Source organism: Sebastes fasciatus, chromosome 4, assembly GCF_043250625.1.
Source record: "Sebastes fasciatus isolate fSebFas1 chromosome 4, fSebFas1.pri, whole genome shotgun sequence".
Lineage (NCBI taxonomy): Eukaryota > Metazoa > Chordata > Actinopteri > Perciformes > Sebastidae > Sebastes > Sebastes fasciatus.
This window is the reverse complement of record NC_133798.1, coordinates 3,235,462-3,255,426: the sequence shown is the minus strand read 5'-3', so window position 1 is coordinate 3,255,426 and position 19,965 is coordinate 3,235,462. Positions and strand designations below refer to the sequence as shown.

Here is a 19,965-nt window from a genome sequence, read left to right as displayed (position 1 = left end):
AGGCTGTACTGAGGCACAGCGGAGCTTTGAGCTAAATGCTACCATGCTCACAATTAGGGATGCACCGATCTGACTTGTTCAGTCCCGATACCGATAGCGATACCCGGGCTTTGTGTATCGGCCGATACCGAGTACCGATCCGAACTCACTGTGTGGAAGCGACTGGGATCATTCTTTTATCTGTAAGGCAACATCAGGCTCAACTTAAACATTACTTTACAAAACAAAATGTGACAAATAAATACATCATTTAGATATATATTTATTTAATTATTATTTATTATCAAAATAATAAATCGTACACCAGCAATTTGGCAAAAAATCCTCAAAATTACCAGGTGTAAACCTTTTTATTGCAGCAACAAATTGGTCAAAAGGAATTAAAATTCCAGTATATAATATATAAATATACTATATAAACATAAAATTGAATTGAATAGATAGGCCCCATTGTCGCCGATATCCGATCCAGCTATTTGAGTCAGCATCGGCCCGATATCCGATCCAGTATCGGTATCGGTGCATCCCTCCTCACAATGACGACACTAACATGCTGAGAGTGATCACAGTTAATCCTGAATGTGTACATTTCATGACAATCCAGCCGATAGATACTGAGGCCTTTCACTCACAAAGTCAAAATGTCATGGTGGCGCTAGAGGAAAAGTCAGGAGATCACCATCATCAGGAAACTAAAACGTGTTACAAATCCATCTAGTAGATGTTGAGATATCCCAGAGGAGAAACTCATCAGCATTGATCCTCTTAGACATCATTCTCTCATTTGTGTTTTTGATTGATGGCTTTAGAAGAAAGTTCCTTATCTTCTCAATCACAGTGGACCGTTGCAAAATAATCATCATGACTTAACTTCAATAAAAAGTGAATAAACAACAAAAGCACAGCAGAACAACAGGCCTGGTGTGAACATTCATATATGAATCTGACTGATCTCTAGTTCACTGATCACAGTTCATTTACTACCAACTTGACAACTTTACTGCTAATTTCGTCACCACCTGAACAGCCGTCTGCTCCCAGCGCTCTGCTCTCTCTGACAACAAAGTAACATGTCAACATGTGGATGTCACCTAAACCCGGCCTTTTTTTTTTTTCATCTACTCTCATTCGCATGTTTGAAACTTGTGTTTCTGACCCTCTGGTCGTTGTGTAACTAATGTTTATCGTAGCTTCTGCGATCTGATAATTGCGTTCTATTACATCGCGATGTGGCGCGTTTGTCCATTTATCTGTAGTAAAAGTCCATGTTGAAAAGAATCATCTTTTGTACCACCTACTTGAAATGACACCAGTCTCAAGTTCATTCATCCAAGACCATATTATGGGATGACCATACTACTATACTCTCACTTTAAATTGGCCCTTTAAGTTATCACACTGTTTAACAGGTTCTTAGTGACAATAATATAGTAGATGTTAAAGGTCCCATATCATGCTCATTTTCAGGTTCATACTTGTATTTTATGTTTCTACCAGAACATGTTTACATGCTGTAATGTTAAAAAAAACAACTTTATTTTCCTCATACTGTCTGCCTGAACATACCTGTATTCACCCTCTGTCTGAAACGCTCCGTTTTAGTGCATTTCAACGGAATTGCAATGGAATTGCATTGCCAGGCAACAGTTTGGGTCCTTGTTTACTTCCTGTCAGCTGATGTGATTTACATACACTGCAACAGGAAATAAACTGGGACACATTTGGAATGTTTATGTTTAAAACCGTGTAATGGTCTAAATATTGTATATTTTGTGACATCACAAATGGACAGAAATCCTAACAGCTTGTTTAAATTTCTGAATACGGGCTGTGTGTATTTCTCCGTATATTGAGCGTTTTGATAGTTGACCAGTATTTATAAAGCACTTAAACCTGTTTTATAATATAAAAGACGTGAAAATCTCACTTTTTACAATATGGGACCTTTAATCAGCTGGAGCGGAACAGCTTCACATCACTGTTTTGCATGGAATTATTGTCTCTTAAATTCTTTGCTAAATCATTTAATAACATCAAATATTTAAACCACGGAAAGGCTTCAACGGTTAGATGAGCTGAACTCACGTTGAGCTTGGTTACCATTGAAAGATATGACCTTTACATGTGATTATACATAGTTTGCACAAAGGTCGAGAACTGTTCGGTTTGAAGTGCAGCTATAAGCAAACAAAGTAAATCTGACCCACCCTGAATGGAACACGTGAAACATTCCCAGGCTCCAGTCACACTTTTTATAGTGGTTGCACTGGTGTGCCCAACATGTTACAGGTAGGTGCACCAGCTCATAATTTAGATGCACCCAAAACTTTTTGCCGCAACATTTAGTGCTGCAGTAATGTTTTAACCGTTACCTTTTTTTGTAAGTTCCCATACACATTGGTAATTTCATAACACACTATGTAAATGATTGTAAACAGGAATAAAGGTGCAGATAAACGTTTTTTTTTTGAGTCAGATGAGGTTGTCTGAGCCAACAGTAGGACGCTGGAAATAGGAGGTCTAAGGAGCCAACCGTCCCCCACTACTCCGCGCCCCCGTCTCGCACTGCGAACGAGAGTAGAGGAAGAAAACAACGTGGAAAATACCACACGCCAGTTTTGATGCTCGTGGTACTACCGTATGAAACTGGCCAAGACCGTGTTTAAGTGCAATCCACATGTTTACATGTTACGTTGTTGGCATAAGACAGGGGATCGCAACCTTTACTATCAAAAGAGACATTTTAGGCAAAAAATAATAATAATAATCTGTCTGGAGCCACAAAACATTTGAGCATTGTGATGAAGGTAACACAGTTTATAGTCTAAGTATATAGTATATAAGTCTAATGCAGTGAGGGCCCAAGAGACAATGTACGATGGAGTATTAGGGCCACATTGAGGGAAAAAACATCTGAGATTTCCAGAATAAAGTCATGACTTTACGAGAAAAAAGTAATAATTTAATGAGAATAAAGTCATACTATTTTAAAAAAAGTTGTAATATAACAAGTATAAAGTCATAACTTTACGAAAAAAAAATTAAAATACCATGTAAAACGACTACTACAATATATATATATATATATATATATATATATATATATATACTAAACTTCTGACTTTATTCTCATAATACTATGACTTTTTTTCTCGTAAACCTATGACTTTATTATGTTTTTTCCTCAATGTGGCCCTAATACTCTGTCGTATCGTCGTACCATAGACCTACAACAATGAGAAATAAAATGAAAATGTAAACAAAAAACAGTTATACATTTCCATTTTTATAAATCCACAGGGAGCCACTGGAGAGGAGCTAAAGAGACGCATGTGGCTCCGGAGCCGCAGGTTGCTGACCCGATATATGAGGAGCGTAATGAGTGCAGTGACGAGCGAGTGTAGGGTCCAGTGACAGCAGAGACAGAGATACACATATTTTTGGTCAGACTCTGGAAGCCCTGCGTTCTACACTCGCAGCAAGGAAAGGCATCCAGAACATCACATTTCAGTCCACTGAGCTAACTGGTCTCCCTTACGACCAAGCAACTCTGCATTCAAGTCTGCATCTGCTTCCAAAAGGTCAGTTTTGTTCAAACCTCCACAGTCAAACCCAGCGTGTTGTCTTTCTGCACGCATCCATCCGAGTTCCCTCAAAAGCTTTACGACACTATGCACCCGATCCCTCAGAATCATCCCACTCATATCCGCTCACTCTGCAGGCTCCTAATGCTTTACTAATCTAGCTCAGCAGCTAAGACTGGCGGCCCTCTCCAACATTAGTGGCACTAAGCAGCTGTTTACTCTACAGCCATGGCTAAGCTGCCATTGCTCGGTGTGTCGCTGACATTAATCTTGATAATACAGTCCTACTTGCTTTTTATGCATCTAGCAATCTGAAGAAATTAAGAATCCTTTTAAAAACCTCAACCATAATCCCATGCTAGTGCTACTGTATACTAAAGATAAAAAAAGACCCTCCACACATCTGTATACATAAACAAGGCCATCCAAATCAACAATCACCACAACAGGTTGTTGACTGTTGCAGTAGCCGTTCACTGGAAACAGTCCAGATCAACTTACTCCAGAGAATCGATGAGTTTGCGGTAGTCTACGGGGGGAGGGTATACAACTTCCTCAATGAGCTCTCGGTCACAGTTGGCGTAGGCTGTGGAGACATGAAGGAAGACCTCCAGGTGCTTCATCCTGTGGGCCAGTGCCAGCATCTTCTGGGTGGCCAGGACATTCAGCTGCATGGCGTCTCTGAGAGGGGAGAGGAAGACAGTACAGGTGAGTACAAGTGATCGGTAGTGTGCAGGATATTTTGGTTCTTGGTTCCCACACATTTGTTATTTGCAACGGGGGGGATTGTACCAGTATCTGTCAAACTTGATTTGGGGAAAAGTGACAGCCCTAGAGTCCACCTCCAGTTGCACTCGCAAAAATCAACCTGCACACTGTTGATGAATCAGAACTGTTACTTTTTAAAGCACGCAATGAATGCTATTAACGCCGATGCAGTTCTGCGCCCCGGTGTTGGTGTGGACGGGAGCTTTTAAATCACGATGCTGGGCTCAGGGGTCGATCACTTGTCAGCCACAGGCCATGGATCATTCATTGGCCTAAGACGGAATGTTTTGGCGTCCGAGTGAGGTCAAGATATGCAAGACGAGAAGATAGATTCCATTTTCTGTGTTAATTAGTAAGCTCTGGCTTGCAAATCAAGAGAGGAACAATTTCTAATCCCTAGCGGAAACAAGGGTCCAAACCTGGGTGTCTACCGGGCGGTCAAGGGCTGAGGAGTCAGCAGCCAAAGACGGTATAAAAACAAATAAAATAAATACAATTTTAAAAAAAATAGGTTGTCAATAAAATAGGTTTTCAAAAAGTGTGAATCACTGCAACTAGGAGAGGTCCTTCAGCATACAGTCATAAATGAGCACCAAAAATATTAGGCTGATGGGTCCAGGAATATAAGAGATTAGCTTTGGACAGACAGACAGACAGACAGACAGACAGACAGAAAAAAGGAGTCGGCAAACGCTGTTGTTCGTCAAGTAATAGTACCAGCATGTAACTCCACCTAAAGTTTTACATTTCTGTCTGTGTACGGGACACAACATGAAAGAACCCTGCAACACGCAACTAAGTTTGACTAAGTTTGACTGAGTAAACACAACAGACCATAAACACTTACCAATCGTACAAGATCAGGGAGAAACACATGGATAAACATGGTTAACTGACAAAGTGCCATTAGAGAGAGAGATGCAGGAAAACAATGGACTGTACCTAATATTTGTACATATTACCAAGAAATTCATCAAGATATTAAGAGCAAGACATTGAGCAAAAATAAAGGGACAACTCACTTGAGTGGCTCATTGAAGCGGATGGTGGCGGCACAGTGAAAAACAATGTTGACGTTGTCAGCCAGGATGCTCTGATCCTCTTTGCTCAGATTCAGCTCCGGCTGTGTGAGGTCACTGGTCACTGCTACGATCTTCTCTGCAAAGCCCGGCTGCTCCTCTTGCAATCTTTCAAACAACTGAGTGGGGAAAATGATGAAGTCAAAATGATGTTACAGTACACAGTAAACTGAAAATCATAGGACAGTTATTCAGTGTCCATACATTTACGTCAGAGAAAAGCTTCTATTCCCTGTCTTACTGTTGGTAGTGTCAGTGATGCATGGCTGATGGCTAGGGATGCACCGATACCGATACCAGTATCGGGTCCGATACTGTGCTCATGTACTCGTACTCGCAAAACGACTCTGATACACAGAGAAGTACTCGTAGTGGTATCGATGAGTACCCAAATGTAAGTACTTGTACTCGTACTCGGTCTGAAAAAAAGTGGTATTGGTGCATCCCTACTGACGGCTGCTCTCTAATTTCAAAGTTGTATTTTTGGATAATATTGTAATAGTGGTACGAGTTTGTTCTTTTGTCCAGTGCTTTAAGAGCTGGTTTAAAGGCTAAAGCCTGGTCTAGCATACTGCTAAATACATCACTTTAACCGTCCTCAGTAGTATGTAGTAGGCGGTTTTGAATACAGCCCCAGTTCCTAATACTGCAAAGGCGAGGGCCTTCATCAGTGGGCCAGATGCTCAATCATCACTGAGTTACCTCATTTGGCGATAGATAGTGACTTAACTGGCATTTATTCAAATGAAAATCTTCAAGATTACAAGAGCACAACACTGAGCGTGCATGTCAGTGTCATCATAAGTGACAAAGGATGTAGTCGGTCACAGGAAATGTGCTCCCACCGAAAACACACTGAAGAGAAATTTCCTCCCACAACAACCGTCACATACATCTGCCATCTTAACTCCATGTTACAACCAGCTTGTGTGGTGCAAACTGTGTTTTACTGAGTTATAGCATCAACTCCTGCATTATGCTCAAACTTTACACATAGCTGGTCCCTCACCTCCTCCACACACACCCCCATCAGATGGAGCATCTCTGAGCCCACTTCTCACCTTGCAGTTGATCATGTCAGCGATGCGGGCCTGAGGGCTCTGCCCAGCTTTTGACCGGACCATCACGTAGACACCTTTGACTCCCGGGCAGGACCTCAGCAGCTTCTCCAGCAGCACCTTTAACAATGAGCAGGTAAAGAGCTACCAAATCACCTTCTGTTCAGTTGATGCTCGCAGGCACTGCACACTACTCAGAACTGGAACCTCCTCTTTTTGTCCATTGCAGAAGTGGAGAGGAGTAAACTGAGGTGTTGCTTCCTCCTCCACAACATCTGAACAACAACGGCTGCTGTGTTTGTGTTTGGTAGAATAAGACGGTTAAAGGACGACCATGTGAATGCTTTGCCACATTTATCAGTTGTTCTCAACTAAAAAGGGATTCATGCATCTGCTGTTAAACTAAGAATGTTCTCAGCGCTGGAGAAACTGTGGCGAAAGTAACGCAACTCACTTACACATTGTCTACACATGCAGTCTATTGAATTTGTTTTGGTCAGAAGTTTTTATGTTTATAGAAGACATTTTCAAAAAAAACCTCCGTATTTAAAAGCAGAGCACATCATACTCGGGGGGGGGGGGGGGGGGGGGGGTATTGAGAATACTCAGAATCACAGTACTGAAGCAAATAACAAGATGGAAAAAAAACAAACCCCCAGATTTTATAAAAATGGAAAAGTTTAATTGAAGAAGTAAAAGTTATGGAAGGGAACTCGCAAAATAAGGAATATGGAGGATGTTTTTGAGAAGAGATGGACTCTGTGGGTTAGCACGCATGCACATATATATAAAGTATGCCTGGAGGTGACCTTACATGTGAAGTCGGACACATGTGTGTGGCCATGTAAATGATATTGCTATATCTCTGCACCCTCCACCTTTTTTTGTTTTCTATTAACTTATTTGTTATTAAATTTATTATCATTATTATTACTTTTTTTTCTCTTTGTATTACTATTATTCATTTTTTATTTTTATTTCATTCTATTTTTTTTTATTTCAATTTTAAATACTGATGTTGTTTTCTCTTGTGTACTTATTGTGTTCGTCTCTAAGCTCAACTACTTATAAATTGGTTTATAAACTATTGTAATTACGAACTGTAAATTGCATATTTGAAAACAACCTTGAAAAAAAGGGGAAAAAATAAAGTATATATATATATATATAAAAAAAAATTCTCACTCATGCCTTCACAGCATAACACCCACAATTCAGCATACAATAAGACTGTTGTAACTAGTGGACAATCTTCATTCTTCCTGCGTGACTATATGGCGTGAACAGACCTGAAATCTACATGTAAATATACTTAATGTGAAGTTAGCAGAAACGTGTGCGCTCTAATAAAAGCAGGCAAGTACAGCGTCGTGTTGGAGTGAAAAGAATTTCCACAGAGGTTCATCTTGCATCATGTTAGCTCACATTGTTGGTTCATTCATGCCCCGTTGGCTCCCTGCCTATTCAACTACTACTTTACCTTGCCCATGAAGCCTGTTGCTCCGGTGATCAGCACAGTTTTTCCTGCATAGTATTCTGGGATGTTCACCACCATGATGTCGGTCGTCCTGTTCAGTGAGCTCCCTGACACCACTCCACCTGCAAAGACAGGACAGAAATAAGAGAAGACAAAAGGTGCAGTTACAATTATGAGACTGGCATCATGCCTGGACTTGCTCTATGAGGCGTTCCCCATGTGGAGACTGAAGATAGGAATCTAAATGAGTGAAATAAAGATCCACTGTATGAGGAAGTCAGGACTGTAGCTTTATAGAAGGAAGTTGGTGTTGTGCAGACTCCAGCCCTCATAAGCTCCACTCTGTCAGGAACACACAGAACAGCAAAGAGACAACAGGACCTTATTGAATATGTGCCTGTTTTGTTTTTTTACCGTGCGAGGCGGTCCTCTATGATCACTACTTTTCTGACAACGTTTTACACGACAGATTTCATGAAGAGTTTGAGGAAAAAGTGATGTCACAAACTTCCATGTTCCAATCAGGATTTAGAAATATTGGAATGTAAATCTGGTAACAGTTGTGGTTGTGACTGGTAGATGAAAAAATTCCCCAGCCAAGCATATTTTTTAATGGCCAAAATAATAAGTTGCCTTTTTGTGTCACATTTACATTTGTGTCACATTTACTAATTTGTTTCAGTGCATTTCCACTGAGATAATACGGTATTATGTTGAATACAAACTTTACAGATGTGTAGTTGAGATCAAAATGAAGACAGAGTTTGAAGATGGGTGTGGTCTGAGCAAAGGGCTCCCCCCCCCCACACTTTACACGTCGTGGCTGGTGTGATACCATCACAAGATCCATCCATCATCTGTAACCGAGCCGATCCTAGCTGACGAAGGTGAGGTACACCCTGGACATGTTGCCAGACTATCACAGGGCTGACGCATAGAGACGGGACAACCATTCACACCTACGAGCCTAACCTAACCTGGAAACCGGAGAGCCCGGAGAAAACCCACGTTACCACGGGGGAGAACATGTAAACTCCACACAGGAGGGCCCCAAGCCGGGTTTGAAACCTGCGACGCTCTTGCTGCGAGGCGACAGTGTTAACCACTGCACCAGCGTGAAGCCGCCCATCACAAAACAATCTCTAGTTTGTTACTTTCACTGTTGATGTCTCGATCATTTAATGTTACAGAATTACTTAAGATATCAAACCAACATTTCAGGGGCTTTTACAGCAAGTATGAAACTCCCTACAGTTTAGCAGACACTAGTTTATAGTCAACAAATCTGAAGTAAGTCTAGACGGCAGTTTTATCCCGTAACATACAGGCGAGCCATTTGCAACCATTGCAAGTATACAGACTGGGAAAGATACACGAGTCCCAAGGAGGGCTGCAACTAACGTTTCTTATCAATTAAGCTGACACTTGTGTTTTTAGATTTAACTGATTCAATCTTTCATCTAGAAAAAAATCTGGAAAATAGTGAAAAATAGCCAACATAATTTTCCATAGCCAAGGTGATGTCATCATTTTCACATCTGAGAAGCTGAGACCAATGACTATTGGTGATTTTGCTCATAATGAGAAGCAGCTGATCATCAGATTGCAGATTCATTTTCTGATGATCGACTAATCGGCTGACCGGATCTTTCTAGTCCTTCATCTGTGGCAATCATTAGAGAAGAGGAGATCCCATTGGGATGTGTTGACTCTATGCACTACTGTATGTGGCCTTATCAGTCACATTATGTTGGTTTTAAGCAGAATGACACCGCCAAGCTGATAACAGGCCATTCAGGAGATAACTCATCTAATCATTAACATTTCTGTTATGGTGGTTCAACATCTGATCAGAATGCCTCCTGGACGCCTCCCTTCAGAGGTTTTCCGGGCACATCCAACTGGTAAGAGGCCCCGGTGTAGACCCAGAACACGCTGGAGAGATTATATATCTGGTCTGGCCTGGGAATGCCTCGGGGTCCCCCCAGGAAGAGCTGGAAAACGTTGCTGGGGAGAGGGACGTCTGGAATTCCCTGCTAAGCCTGCTTCCCTGCTCCTTAAAAACATTACATGACAATTTGTAGTCGATGTTCGCGATATTGTCATTTTATATACCGCGCGTGAGACATGCCGCGATACATCGACTATATTTGATGTATCGCCCACCCCTAGATGGAAATACAACAGAAATATCTAGGTTCTGTGAGCAGATAAACGCTGAATAACAGGACTACACTGGTTATACAGTATGTTTGTCTACAGGATTTCAAAGGACCTCAGGCAATCCTTTATTGCCACGTCAACACAGTTAATAGGAACTTGCCCCAGGTCACCTCTTAAAAACAGACAAACACACACAGAAGTAAATAATGAAAACAGTAACCACATTTATACATTGAAACATACACACTAGGATAAAGGATCCTAAAGTGCTTTGGGCCGCTACATTCGTTTTAAAGTGCTCGTTGGCCGATGCTTGGTCTAAAAGTGTTTGTGCGTCGGAGTTCAAGTATGGAACAGTCTCAGGATCTGTGCTTCACCTGAAACTCTGGAATCTCCTCCCAGAGGGGAGGGATCTGAAGAGGGAGCAGGCAGTGTGAGGGGGAGTCAGCGATCACCTTCTGCGTCTCACACTGGAGGCAAACATGGAGGAGACGGACGGATCTTATACGCTGTGTGTTCAGCTCTGTCCGTGCTGCGCTTGTGTTAGCACACTGGGACTGACTGAGAGGGCGAGGACACTCTCCACAGTCACACCAAACCGTGTAAGCTGTCGTAGAAAGTGAAGCCTCTGGTGGGCTGTGTTAACAAGGCAAAAGTGAGCATGGCTCACATACACCCCCCCCCCCACCCGCACCCCCACTCACCACTTGACCCCTACCAAAGCAGGGCCAAAGGTTTTGCCCTTTTGGAACTAATGGAATTAGTCTATTGAGCACAATCTAGCTTTTTATTAGCTCACATTCCTCAGGATAAAGTCAGTAGATGACAAGAGTTTGAGTTCTAATTCGGAAACGAAATAGAAGTCGAAAAAAAGAAAAAATGTTTTGTCCAAAATTTCAACGATTTTTTGGGGGCATTTTTAAGCCTCAAAAGGCGCAACTAGACCACACTGTCCACCATCATACCAAATTTGAAGTTCCTAAGGGCGTTTTCACACCTGCCTTGTTTAGTTGGGTTGAATGGAACCCTGGAGTGTTTACCCTCTGGGTGCGGTTCGTTTGGGGAGGTGTGAACACGGCAATCGCACTCGGGTGCAGCACCAAAACAAGCGAACTGAGATCTCCTTGAAGGGGTGGTCTCGATTTGCTTCCAAACGAACTGCGGTACGGTTCGGTACGCTTTGTTTGTGGTGAGAACATGCTCCGACCTCGATCCGGCCCAACTGGAGAAAGCATTGCAGCTTTTTGGATTAAAGCATTGCTACGAGGTAAAAAAAAAGAAAAGATGACCAGGGCCAAGATCAAGCTGCGTAGTTGTCCCTCTATTGTTGCGTTCTGGAAGTCTGCTCTTCTTTGTTTACTTCAGGGAGTTTTCCAGCATGGAAATTCTGACCAATTACAGAGCAGTTTCTTTGCGCATCAAACTTTTGGACCGCTTGTAAATGCTGCCGTGTGAACACAAACCAAACTAGAGGCAATATGCAGCATTGTAACAATTTGGAAAACGTCCTAAATTAAATAGTTTCCGAGTTCTGCTCCGGAGACGAAAGTGTGAGACGCGAACGGACGGAAGGACGGACAGAAGGATGGACACACGCTATATACGCTGTCGCGGGGGTATAATTATATGGCTGGTGTTGGCCTCCCACTTCACAGTGTGGCATATGGTGGTGCCAAGGAATTCAATCTGAAACCAACAGTTTACAATCAGCCATCTGGGATTATCGAGGTTAAACTGTCAATAAAGCTAAAACCATGTTTGGTATTCATTTTGAAACCATGACAATAATCCAGTCCAGTACTGCCTGCAGACTTTACACCGCCAACACATGTTCAATAAGAGTCTGCTGTTGTTATAGTTGCTTGAGCTTCAGCAGCAGCACTGCTCATGTAGTTACAGTCAAACCAGTTATTCAGCTTTGCATACCGTCACACTGGGCTAGTACAGTGTTAACTGGGCCTCTAATCAGGAACTCAGGGGTTAAGTTTATAATTAAGCCTTCGTGCTTGTGATTTGGAGAACAAGTAGCTTTAAAGACCCTTCTTAGTTCCCATTTCTGACCAAATTGTGTGCAGAGCTCGGCACACAGAATGTATAAAACCAAACATGCCTCGTTACTACCAGTCTCAATAGAAATACACACAGTTAAACCCTGTCAGTGAATTCTGCCATCATACACTGCAGCAGCAGATCACACACATCAAATAATTGAAATTGAATTGAAAGAGGACATTAACAGAATACTGTGCTACTGTGCGCTACGCTCTGTGGACACTTTCTCAGGCTCAGGCCAGTGCTGCAGATGTACAGTTTGCTGCATCACATTCTGTGCCAAGTGGCAAGCTTCAGCTGTAAGCCCTAAGTCACAACGTGTACAATGAGGTCAGTTCTGTGACTGTAGGACTACAGTGTGGGACTACATGCAGCGCTCTGGGATATAAACCCTCATTCAAAGTGTCTGGAGCAAAAAACTAGCCCCACAGCATGCTGCCTCCAGCAGGCTTCACGGTGAGAATGATGCGGTTCTGCTGATCCGTCATGTTTGGCTTACACCACACACAGCATGAAGTATAGGAATCAAAAACATGTCTCTCTCACATGCCTTCTGGCTAACACTAGCCCAGATGATGCAGAGTGGTTCATTCATCGATGCAGCATTGCTCACACTCATCATTCTTCCACTACACACAGCAGACTCAGCTACTCCTAGCTCATGTCTTCTTGAAAACTTTGTAAGAATTACTAAATTGGCTGTAGGCATTCTTGTACAGTAAATATTGTGGTGGTGATTTGAACGCATTTTATGTGCATGGATTTGGTCATTTTATTTACATTTACAGCCAGTACTCTTGCTGTGCTGAGCTGATATTGAGCTTTAAATATGCCCACCTGTATAGTAGTGTGCTAATAAATTATAAAAATACTGTTTAGACAGCAACCAAAATAAAAGTAATAGGCTATCCACTAAAAAATATGAAGGAAACATGCAAAACAAATCGGTCTACAGGGTTTAGGTATAAAAACAAAATATGCAGACAGGACAACTACAGTCACGAGGTTTGTGTTTGACTCCATGGCCTGGGCCAGCTCAAGAGCAGGGACCTGGGAGGTAGGAGCTGTGGTCCAGGTGGCAAGCTGGAGGTAGGTACATCTGGGTTCTTGTTTAATATCAACGTAGGTTGAACGTTGTTGGGCCACAACTTGTGCTAGCATTCAGTATTCAGTGAGTAAAGTCAGGGTGTGTTATAATAGTACAAACTAGGGATGCACCGATACTGATACCAGTATCGGGTATCAAGTCCGATACTGTGCTCATGTACTCGGTACAACGGCACCGATACCACTTTACGGTGGTGTGCCCGACCCCGCTGGGCCAGGATCCCACCTCAGCCTGCGCGCACCGGCCCTCACTTTCATTGTGCCACGGGGTTTTGCTGGCACCCTCTGACTCCCGCATGCGTTAGACTCCTTGGTCCGTGTTTCAAGATGGGTCCGGTGGCCCGATCTGGCGGCACAACGCGGTTGGGGCGCAAAACAGTCTGAAAACAGTTCCGCCGCGGTCGATAGTCGTACCGGGAGCCATCCCCGGCGGGGAGAGATGGCGCAGCGAGCCCTTTGTCCACGGTGCAGCGAGGTCCGGGTGGGGAGCGCTGTAAAGCTGCAGCCGCGAGCCACGTTCGCCCCGAGCCTTTCCAAGCCGACCTAGAGCCGATCGCGGCGCACCGCCTCATATGAGGGACTCCCCAGCCTGCCGTGTGTCGCTCACACCCTCCAGCTGGCTGTTAACGAGGGTCTTTTGGCACAGAGAAGTACTCGTATCGGCGAGTACCCAAATGTAAGTACTTGTACTCTGTCTGAAAAAAAGTGGTATCGATGTATCCCTACTTGGTAGAATGGTATCTAGGAAGCCCATTGCATATTGTGTGTATTACATATGGGACTCAACAAAATGTCCTGCTTTACAGAAGAAGTTTCTCAAATGGCAGAAACCAGGCTGCAAACAAGGCTGCAGATCCGAACCCTAGAGAGGGTGGACAACTTTAGACAGGGCTCAAGAATGACTGCCAGCGAGTCACTGAGGTAATAAGGACTATACCAAGGCTCATGTTTCCTCCTGCTGCCTTGTCTACATATCCAGTGTGTCCATATTAGAGAAAACAAACAAAATGTGGTCATGGACCAAGGAAAGAGAGAAACTTCTGGATTTTGTCCTGAAGAAGTCATGAAAAAAGAAATCTTGACACACCAAGCTGGTGTCCTGTTTATGTCACTGCGTTCCATGCCGGAGGGAACGATGCAGAACTGGGACAAAAGACAACTTGGCCTCTGCAGTATTCCCTGAACAGAGAACAGTCACACTCTCCCACTGATCAGCCAAGACTGGAAAACTAAGATCCTCTCTTGTCTGCATGCTAACAAACCAGCAGCTCTGTAATCTGGACCCGCTGTGGCCTTTGATCACGCGTCTGTCACAGAGCTACTGTAGCTTACAGGCAGGCTGACGCCACATCTTCACTCTGAATAATTGATCAGACGCATTAGAATGCTTAAACTGGGCACCTGTGGCTGATGTTAAATAGCTTACAGACAGATGACAAAAAACTGTCTCAGAGGAGCAACCCATGTCTTACTAATGTAAAAACCCTCTGCCAGGGATAGCAGGGAAAGCATTTATAGATTGTAAGAGTTGGTCACAAAGACTACGACGGAGTGTCAGGGCCACTTTGAGGAAAATAAATAAATCTGAGATTTCAAGAATAAAGTCATAATATTACGAGAATAAAGTCATAGGTTTACGAGAAAATAGCCGTAATATTATGGTAATAAAGTCATAGGTTTACGAGAAAATAGTTGTAATATTATGGTAATAAAGTCATAGGTTTACGAGAAAAAAGTCGTAGCATTGTGAGAATAAAATCATAATAATAATTTGAGGTGTTATTTTAGAGGGGAAATAGAGCAGCGTGTGTGAAAATGAAGAACGTGGAGCATCTTGTGAAGTTATACTTTAGTAAAGGTTTCACATATAAGGAAATACTTCATCTTTTGGCACATCAGCACCACATTATCATCAGTATCAGGACCTTGAAAAGATGGTGCAAGAAACTGCGTTTATTCCGAAGAAAGAACCACACAGACCTGCTGGGGAAACAACTTTTTTACTCGTAAAGTTATGACTTTATTCTCGTAATATAATTTTTTTCTTGAAATAGATGACTTTATTCTCATTAAATTACGACTTTTTTTTTCTGGTAATATGACTTTATTCTCGAAATCTGATTTTTTGTTTTTTCTCAACGTGGCCCTAATATCTCCATCGTACTTATTCCAGTAAGAAATGACAACTTCCTGCTCACGGTGATGTCACAATGCACCATCTTTTGCACATGGCTTGTGTGGACTTGTATTTCAGTTCAAATCACCCACAACAAGTTAAACAAGACACGAGTAATGTCATGAGACCATCAACAGCAAGAAGAGACTGGTCACTTTACTAGAAAGTGGGCCGGTCTGACTCGGACTAGGCAGACCTTTAAGAGCACACGGTGGATCTGCATTCATACACTGATGTATGAATGCACTATTCTGTGGAATCACAAACTGACTCAAAAAGTCTAGTTTAAGTTCACAATACATTAGTCAATAGCTTTGAAAAATGTTAAATAACACTTGTTAAACCTGACGAGGGCACCATTTCCCTCTCACAGTCCAAAACTGCAACAATCCCGCATGTTTAGCAGTGCTGAGGAGATGGAGACATGGAGCAGCTCATCAGAGCAGACTGACACACACAGATTGAAACCAGACTCCAACAGGCACAAACGAAACACCGGATCCCGTGATGTTCGTTACACACAGCTGCCTCCCATCATGACCTCTCACCGTCCACCGGCCACAGTGGGCGACGCTTCCAGTAAAACCACAGCGACTGTTGGGCTTTGAAAGCCTTTTAATGGGATTACCGTGAAGCCTGGGAGGCAGCTAGCCAGCCAGCACCTCGGCTTACATTCAAAGAAGAGCCTCCTCAACCCTCCTCGTGTAGGAGCTTCAGCACACTGACAGACACACAGACGGTGGTGGGTGGGGAAAAAGAGAACCGCTTTTTTCCACCGTTGAATGTAGATGTTTGTGTGAGAGCGCCGCGGTGGCTGCTGGGGGGTCGCAGCGGTGACACACGTCTCTGTGGTCGGCTAGTGAGGTGGGGGAGGTGGGGGGTACGGTAAATGTCCACAGAGCTACTCCCTATATCTGCGTGCGGATCTCCGACCAGCACACTCCCTCCCTCCATCCATCTCTTCCTCGTCGGTGTCACACGTTGAGCCGCCGCCTGTCACACCAGCAGTGAGAACCGGGAACGGGCTCCACAGTTGACTTACAGGGCAACAAACGGCTCCGTGGACGGAATTCGAAGGGTATACGTACCGGAAATGTCGACGTTTCCCCGGTTTGTTGAACTTGTGAGTGTGTAGGTAGTGAGGAGGAGCAGCGGCGGGTACGGCTAGACGGCTACAGGCTACAGGCAGCGACGGAGTGGAGCCTCAGCAGCAGCAGGAAGCAGCAGCAGCAGCAGCAGGGCGGATACACCAGCGGACCGCCGTGACGTCAGCGGGACACAGATAGGGTGAAAGGAGCTCTCACTCCTCCGGATTTCACTCCGTCTCAATAAAAAAAAAAAACTGCTTCAGGGGAATTAAAAGGCGCCTTCTAAAGGTGTCCACAGGTAATCTGGGTGGGCATAGAACTCCAGTCAGGTGACAAATAATGTATGCATGCCAACTTGAGGGGATCCAAAACCTCCCAACACAGCCACACTGTGTAACTTGTGAAACAATGTGAAACAAGAAATAGGCTAACACAGAGGTTTAATTCCTACATGGTTATAAAACACACACTTCCTCAACTCAATACACTCAAAGGTTTTGCTGCTACAGCCTCAGCCTTACTGGTTTGGTATGACCATTTTCTCTTAAAGTGGTAGTAGGCAGTATATTTTTTGCATCATTGGGCAAAAATCCCATAATAATCGATCAGCATATTGTAATTCAAGTGTTCTGAGAGAAAACTAGACTTCTTCACCTCCTATTGGCTCCATTTGCAGGCTTTAAGAAAATCTAGCCTGTGACGGGAGAATTTGACCAATCACAGGTCATTTCATTGGGAGAGCGTATTGACTGTGCTCCGGTCATGTGACCGGAAGTTGGTGTTCCTTCACCAGATTTCATAATGGCGGCGGCAGCGTCACAAACTTTCTCATTTTACAGCTAAAGACTTAGGCATTAACATAACATAATATTGATTCATATTTGATCAGCGCTGCCTAGTTTGACCGTTTGGTCGGAGTTCGCGAGTGATTGACAGCCGGCTCTCGTACACAGCAGATGGACAGCAGACCTCAGATCAGCTCTTACTGCTTGTTTTCCTCCGGTCTGTGAAATCTTGCAGATTTTTTATGTTACCTGTCTCATGTACTACTGTCACGATATAGCGACGTTTTATAAAAATAACTTTTTTTAATCATATTTGCTCCAATCTCGCCTACTTCAGCTTTAATACATCCATGCCATTGACCAGCAGCTTGTGGTGGCTATAGGCCTCTTAGCTAATGTGAACCTTTAGATATATTTTGCTAACTGACATTATTCAGCCAGTTTGCTTACTATATGACTCTTCTCTCTACTTGTAGTGCTACAATTAAACTACGTTTCTGCTTTCACCATCCTGTAATTATCAGTTGTGGCCACTGTGTTCAGCCCACATAGCATCACTTTGAAATGAATCATTTATGGCAGACTTAATGCTCTGCACTTGACCCATCCTCTTCTTTAACAAGGCACAGTCCCATCTCTCCACCTTACTCATGAGCAGTCATAGATCAACCTGTTAAGGGGGCCCCAGGGCAAACATTTGCTCACAAGCCCCGACTGACCTCCTCAACCCTGTGTGAAATGATACAGACACCAAGAAACAAAACCAGCACTCTAAATGCTGAAAAAATACAAACTGGCCCGCAGGTTACACTAATGTCTTAAAACTACATTTTGACACAGGGCCTCTCTAAAAGACAAACTGGCCAATAATGCCAGACCCACCTTAGCTGATTGGTGCAAATTCCCCCTACACATTTGCAATCAAATTACCAAAACCAATTGACATGCATTGAACCTGGGACATTTGAGGCCCCTAGAGGTCTGGGGCCCCAGTGCACTTACCGTTATTAACGGTTGGTAATCTAGCCTTGAGGGCAAGGTGCAGTTGTATATCTAATAGTGTGTGTTTTCATGAAGGGGAATCCAGCACATCCAGGGGAAGCCCACTGACACAGGATGGCTTTTTCCACACAATAAGACCCCTTTTTAAAATCAGGACCTTTTGAGCCACTATGCCCACACAGACAACAAAAGCTGGCTGAGCTTTGTGTAACTTGATGAATACATTTTTGAAGTACACATTTGTATTTTGGATTAAAGTTGGCTGAATGCTGAAAAATACAGATGTTGATGTTGATGAAAACCTTACAAGAACTCTTGAAAGCTCTTGCTGGTATAGAAAAGGTGGATGAGGCTCTGTACTGTAGTAGGCTATACCTGAACTGACAGGAATAGCATTTGTTGAGAACAAAGGTTAAACAGGTTTAACATTGTTTGCAGTGGGAAACATACTTCTGAATCTAAGACCAACTGCTTCTCCCACTTCAGTTCACAGGTATCCATATAAGAGGTCTTAAAGGTCCCATATCGTGCTCATTTTCAGGTTCATACTTGTATTTTGGGTTTCTACTAGAACATGTTTACGTGCTGTAATGTTAAAAAAAACAACTTTATTTTCCTCATTCTGTCTGCTTGGATATGCCTGTATTTACCCTCTGTCTGAAACGCTCTGTTTTAGTGCATTTCAACGGAATTGCAACATAATTGCGTTGCTAGGCAACAGTTTTGGTCCATGACTACCTGTCAGCTGATGTCATTCACATACACTGCAACAGGAAATAAAACTGGGACCCATTTAGAATGTTTATGTTTAAAACCGTGTAATGATCTATATATTGTTTATTTGTGAAATCACAAATGGACAAAAATCCTGACAGCTTGTTTCAAAAGCTCAGTTTCTGAATACGGGCTGTGTGTGTATTTCTCGCTGGATTAAGTGTTTCAATACTTTCACAGTATTTATATAGGACTTAAACCTGCTTTATAATATAAAGGCCGTGAAAATCTCACTTTTTACAATATGGGACCTTTAAGACATGCGCAGGATCTTTGGTTTTCCCATTGAAAGTTTTGTTTAAGGCATTTTGCATAAGCAAAGAGTTTCAAATGCAAATAGACTAAAAAAACTGAAAGGAAAAATTACAAAAATAAAAGAAGACAAATTTTGCATCAAAACGTGGACAGAGGCGTCTAGATATTATTCTCTCTGTGGAAAAACTGAATCTAAATCCAAAATCTAGGGAACGTTGATATTCAAGTCAAAGACCCTTTTGTTTCCTATAGTTGTACTATTTGTGTGTGTGTGTGTGTGTGTGATCCATATCAGTCTGCATTAAAATCAGGTGATTATCAGCGTCATCCTGAATATTTCCTTCATGCGGCTCCTCTCATTTGTGTGTATGTGTGTGTTACAGCTTACACTTGCTGACACACAGAAGGGACAACAGTTTGCTCTCTAGTGGTCAGTGCTGTGTCCTGCTCTAGTTGACAACCATCTTAACAACAAGACTATGCCGAAACATAGCCCATGGCTGGACCGTGTATGGTCAAAGTGCTAATCTGTGACCGTATCGTTACACATGTAGTCAGTGGTAGTGTCTGTAATGTGATTTCCTGGATACGTTTGAG

At 42.9% G+C, this 19,965-nt stretch overlaps 1 protein-coding gene across 4 annotated transcripts in view; it reads right to left on the bottom strand.

Annotated features, from left to right (window-relative positions):
* The window catches only part of far1 (fatty acyl CoA reductase 1), a 38,140-nt gene extending 21,443 nt beyond the window's left edge, over window positions 1-16,697 (bottom strand). For 3 of the 4 annotated variants that reach the window (XR_012593520.1, XM_074631549.1, XM_074631551.1), the window contains exons 1-5: window positions 16,553-16,697; window positions 7,970-8,088; window positions 6,493-6,609; window positions 5,375-5,550; window positions 4,086-4,265 (exon numbers count right to left, since the gene is read on the bottom strand). Coding sequence is in view for 3 of the 4 variants with exons in the window: in XM_074631549.1 (XP_074487650.1) it covers window positions 4,086-4,265; window positions 5,375-5,550; window positions 6,493-6,609; window positions 7,970-8,044 (548 nt within the window). In the remaining variant the exon portion in view is untranslated. Of the gene's footprint in view, window positions 1-4,085; window positions 4,266-5,374; window positions 5,551-6,492; window positions 6,610-7,969; window positions 8,089-16,092; window positions 16,114-16,552 lie in introns of those variants that run through there. The other variant, XM_074631550.1, reaches the window with a different exon arrangement.
* Between the last annotated feature and the right edge of the window lie 3,268 nt (window positions 16,698-19,965).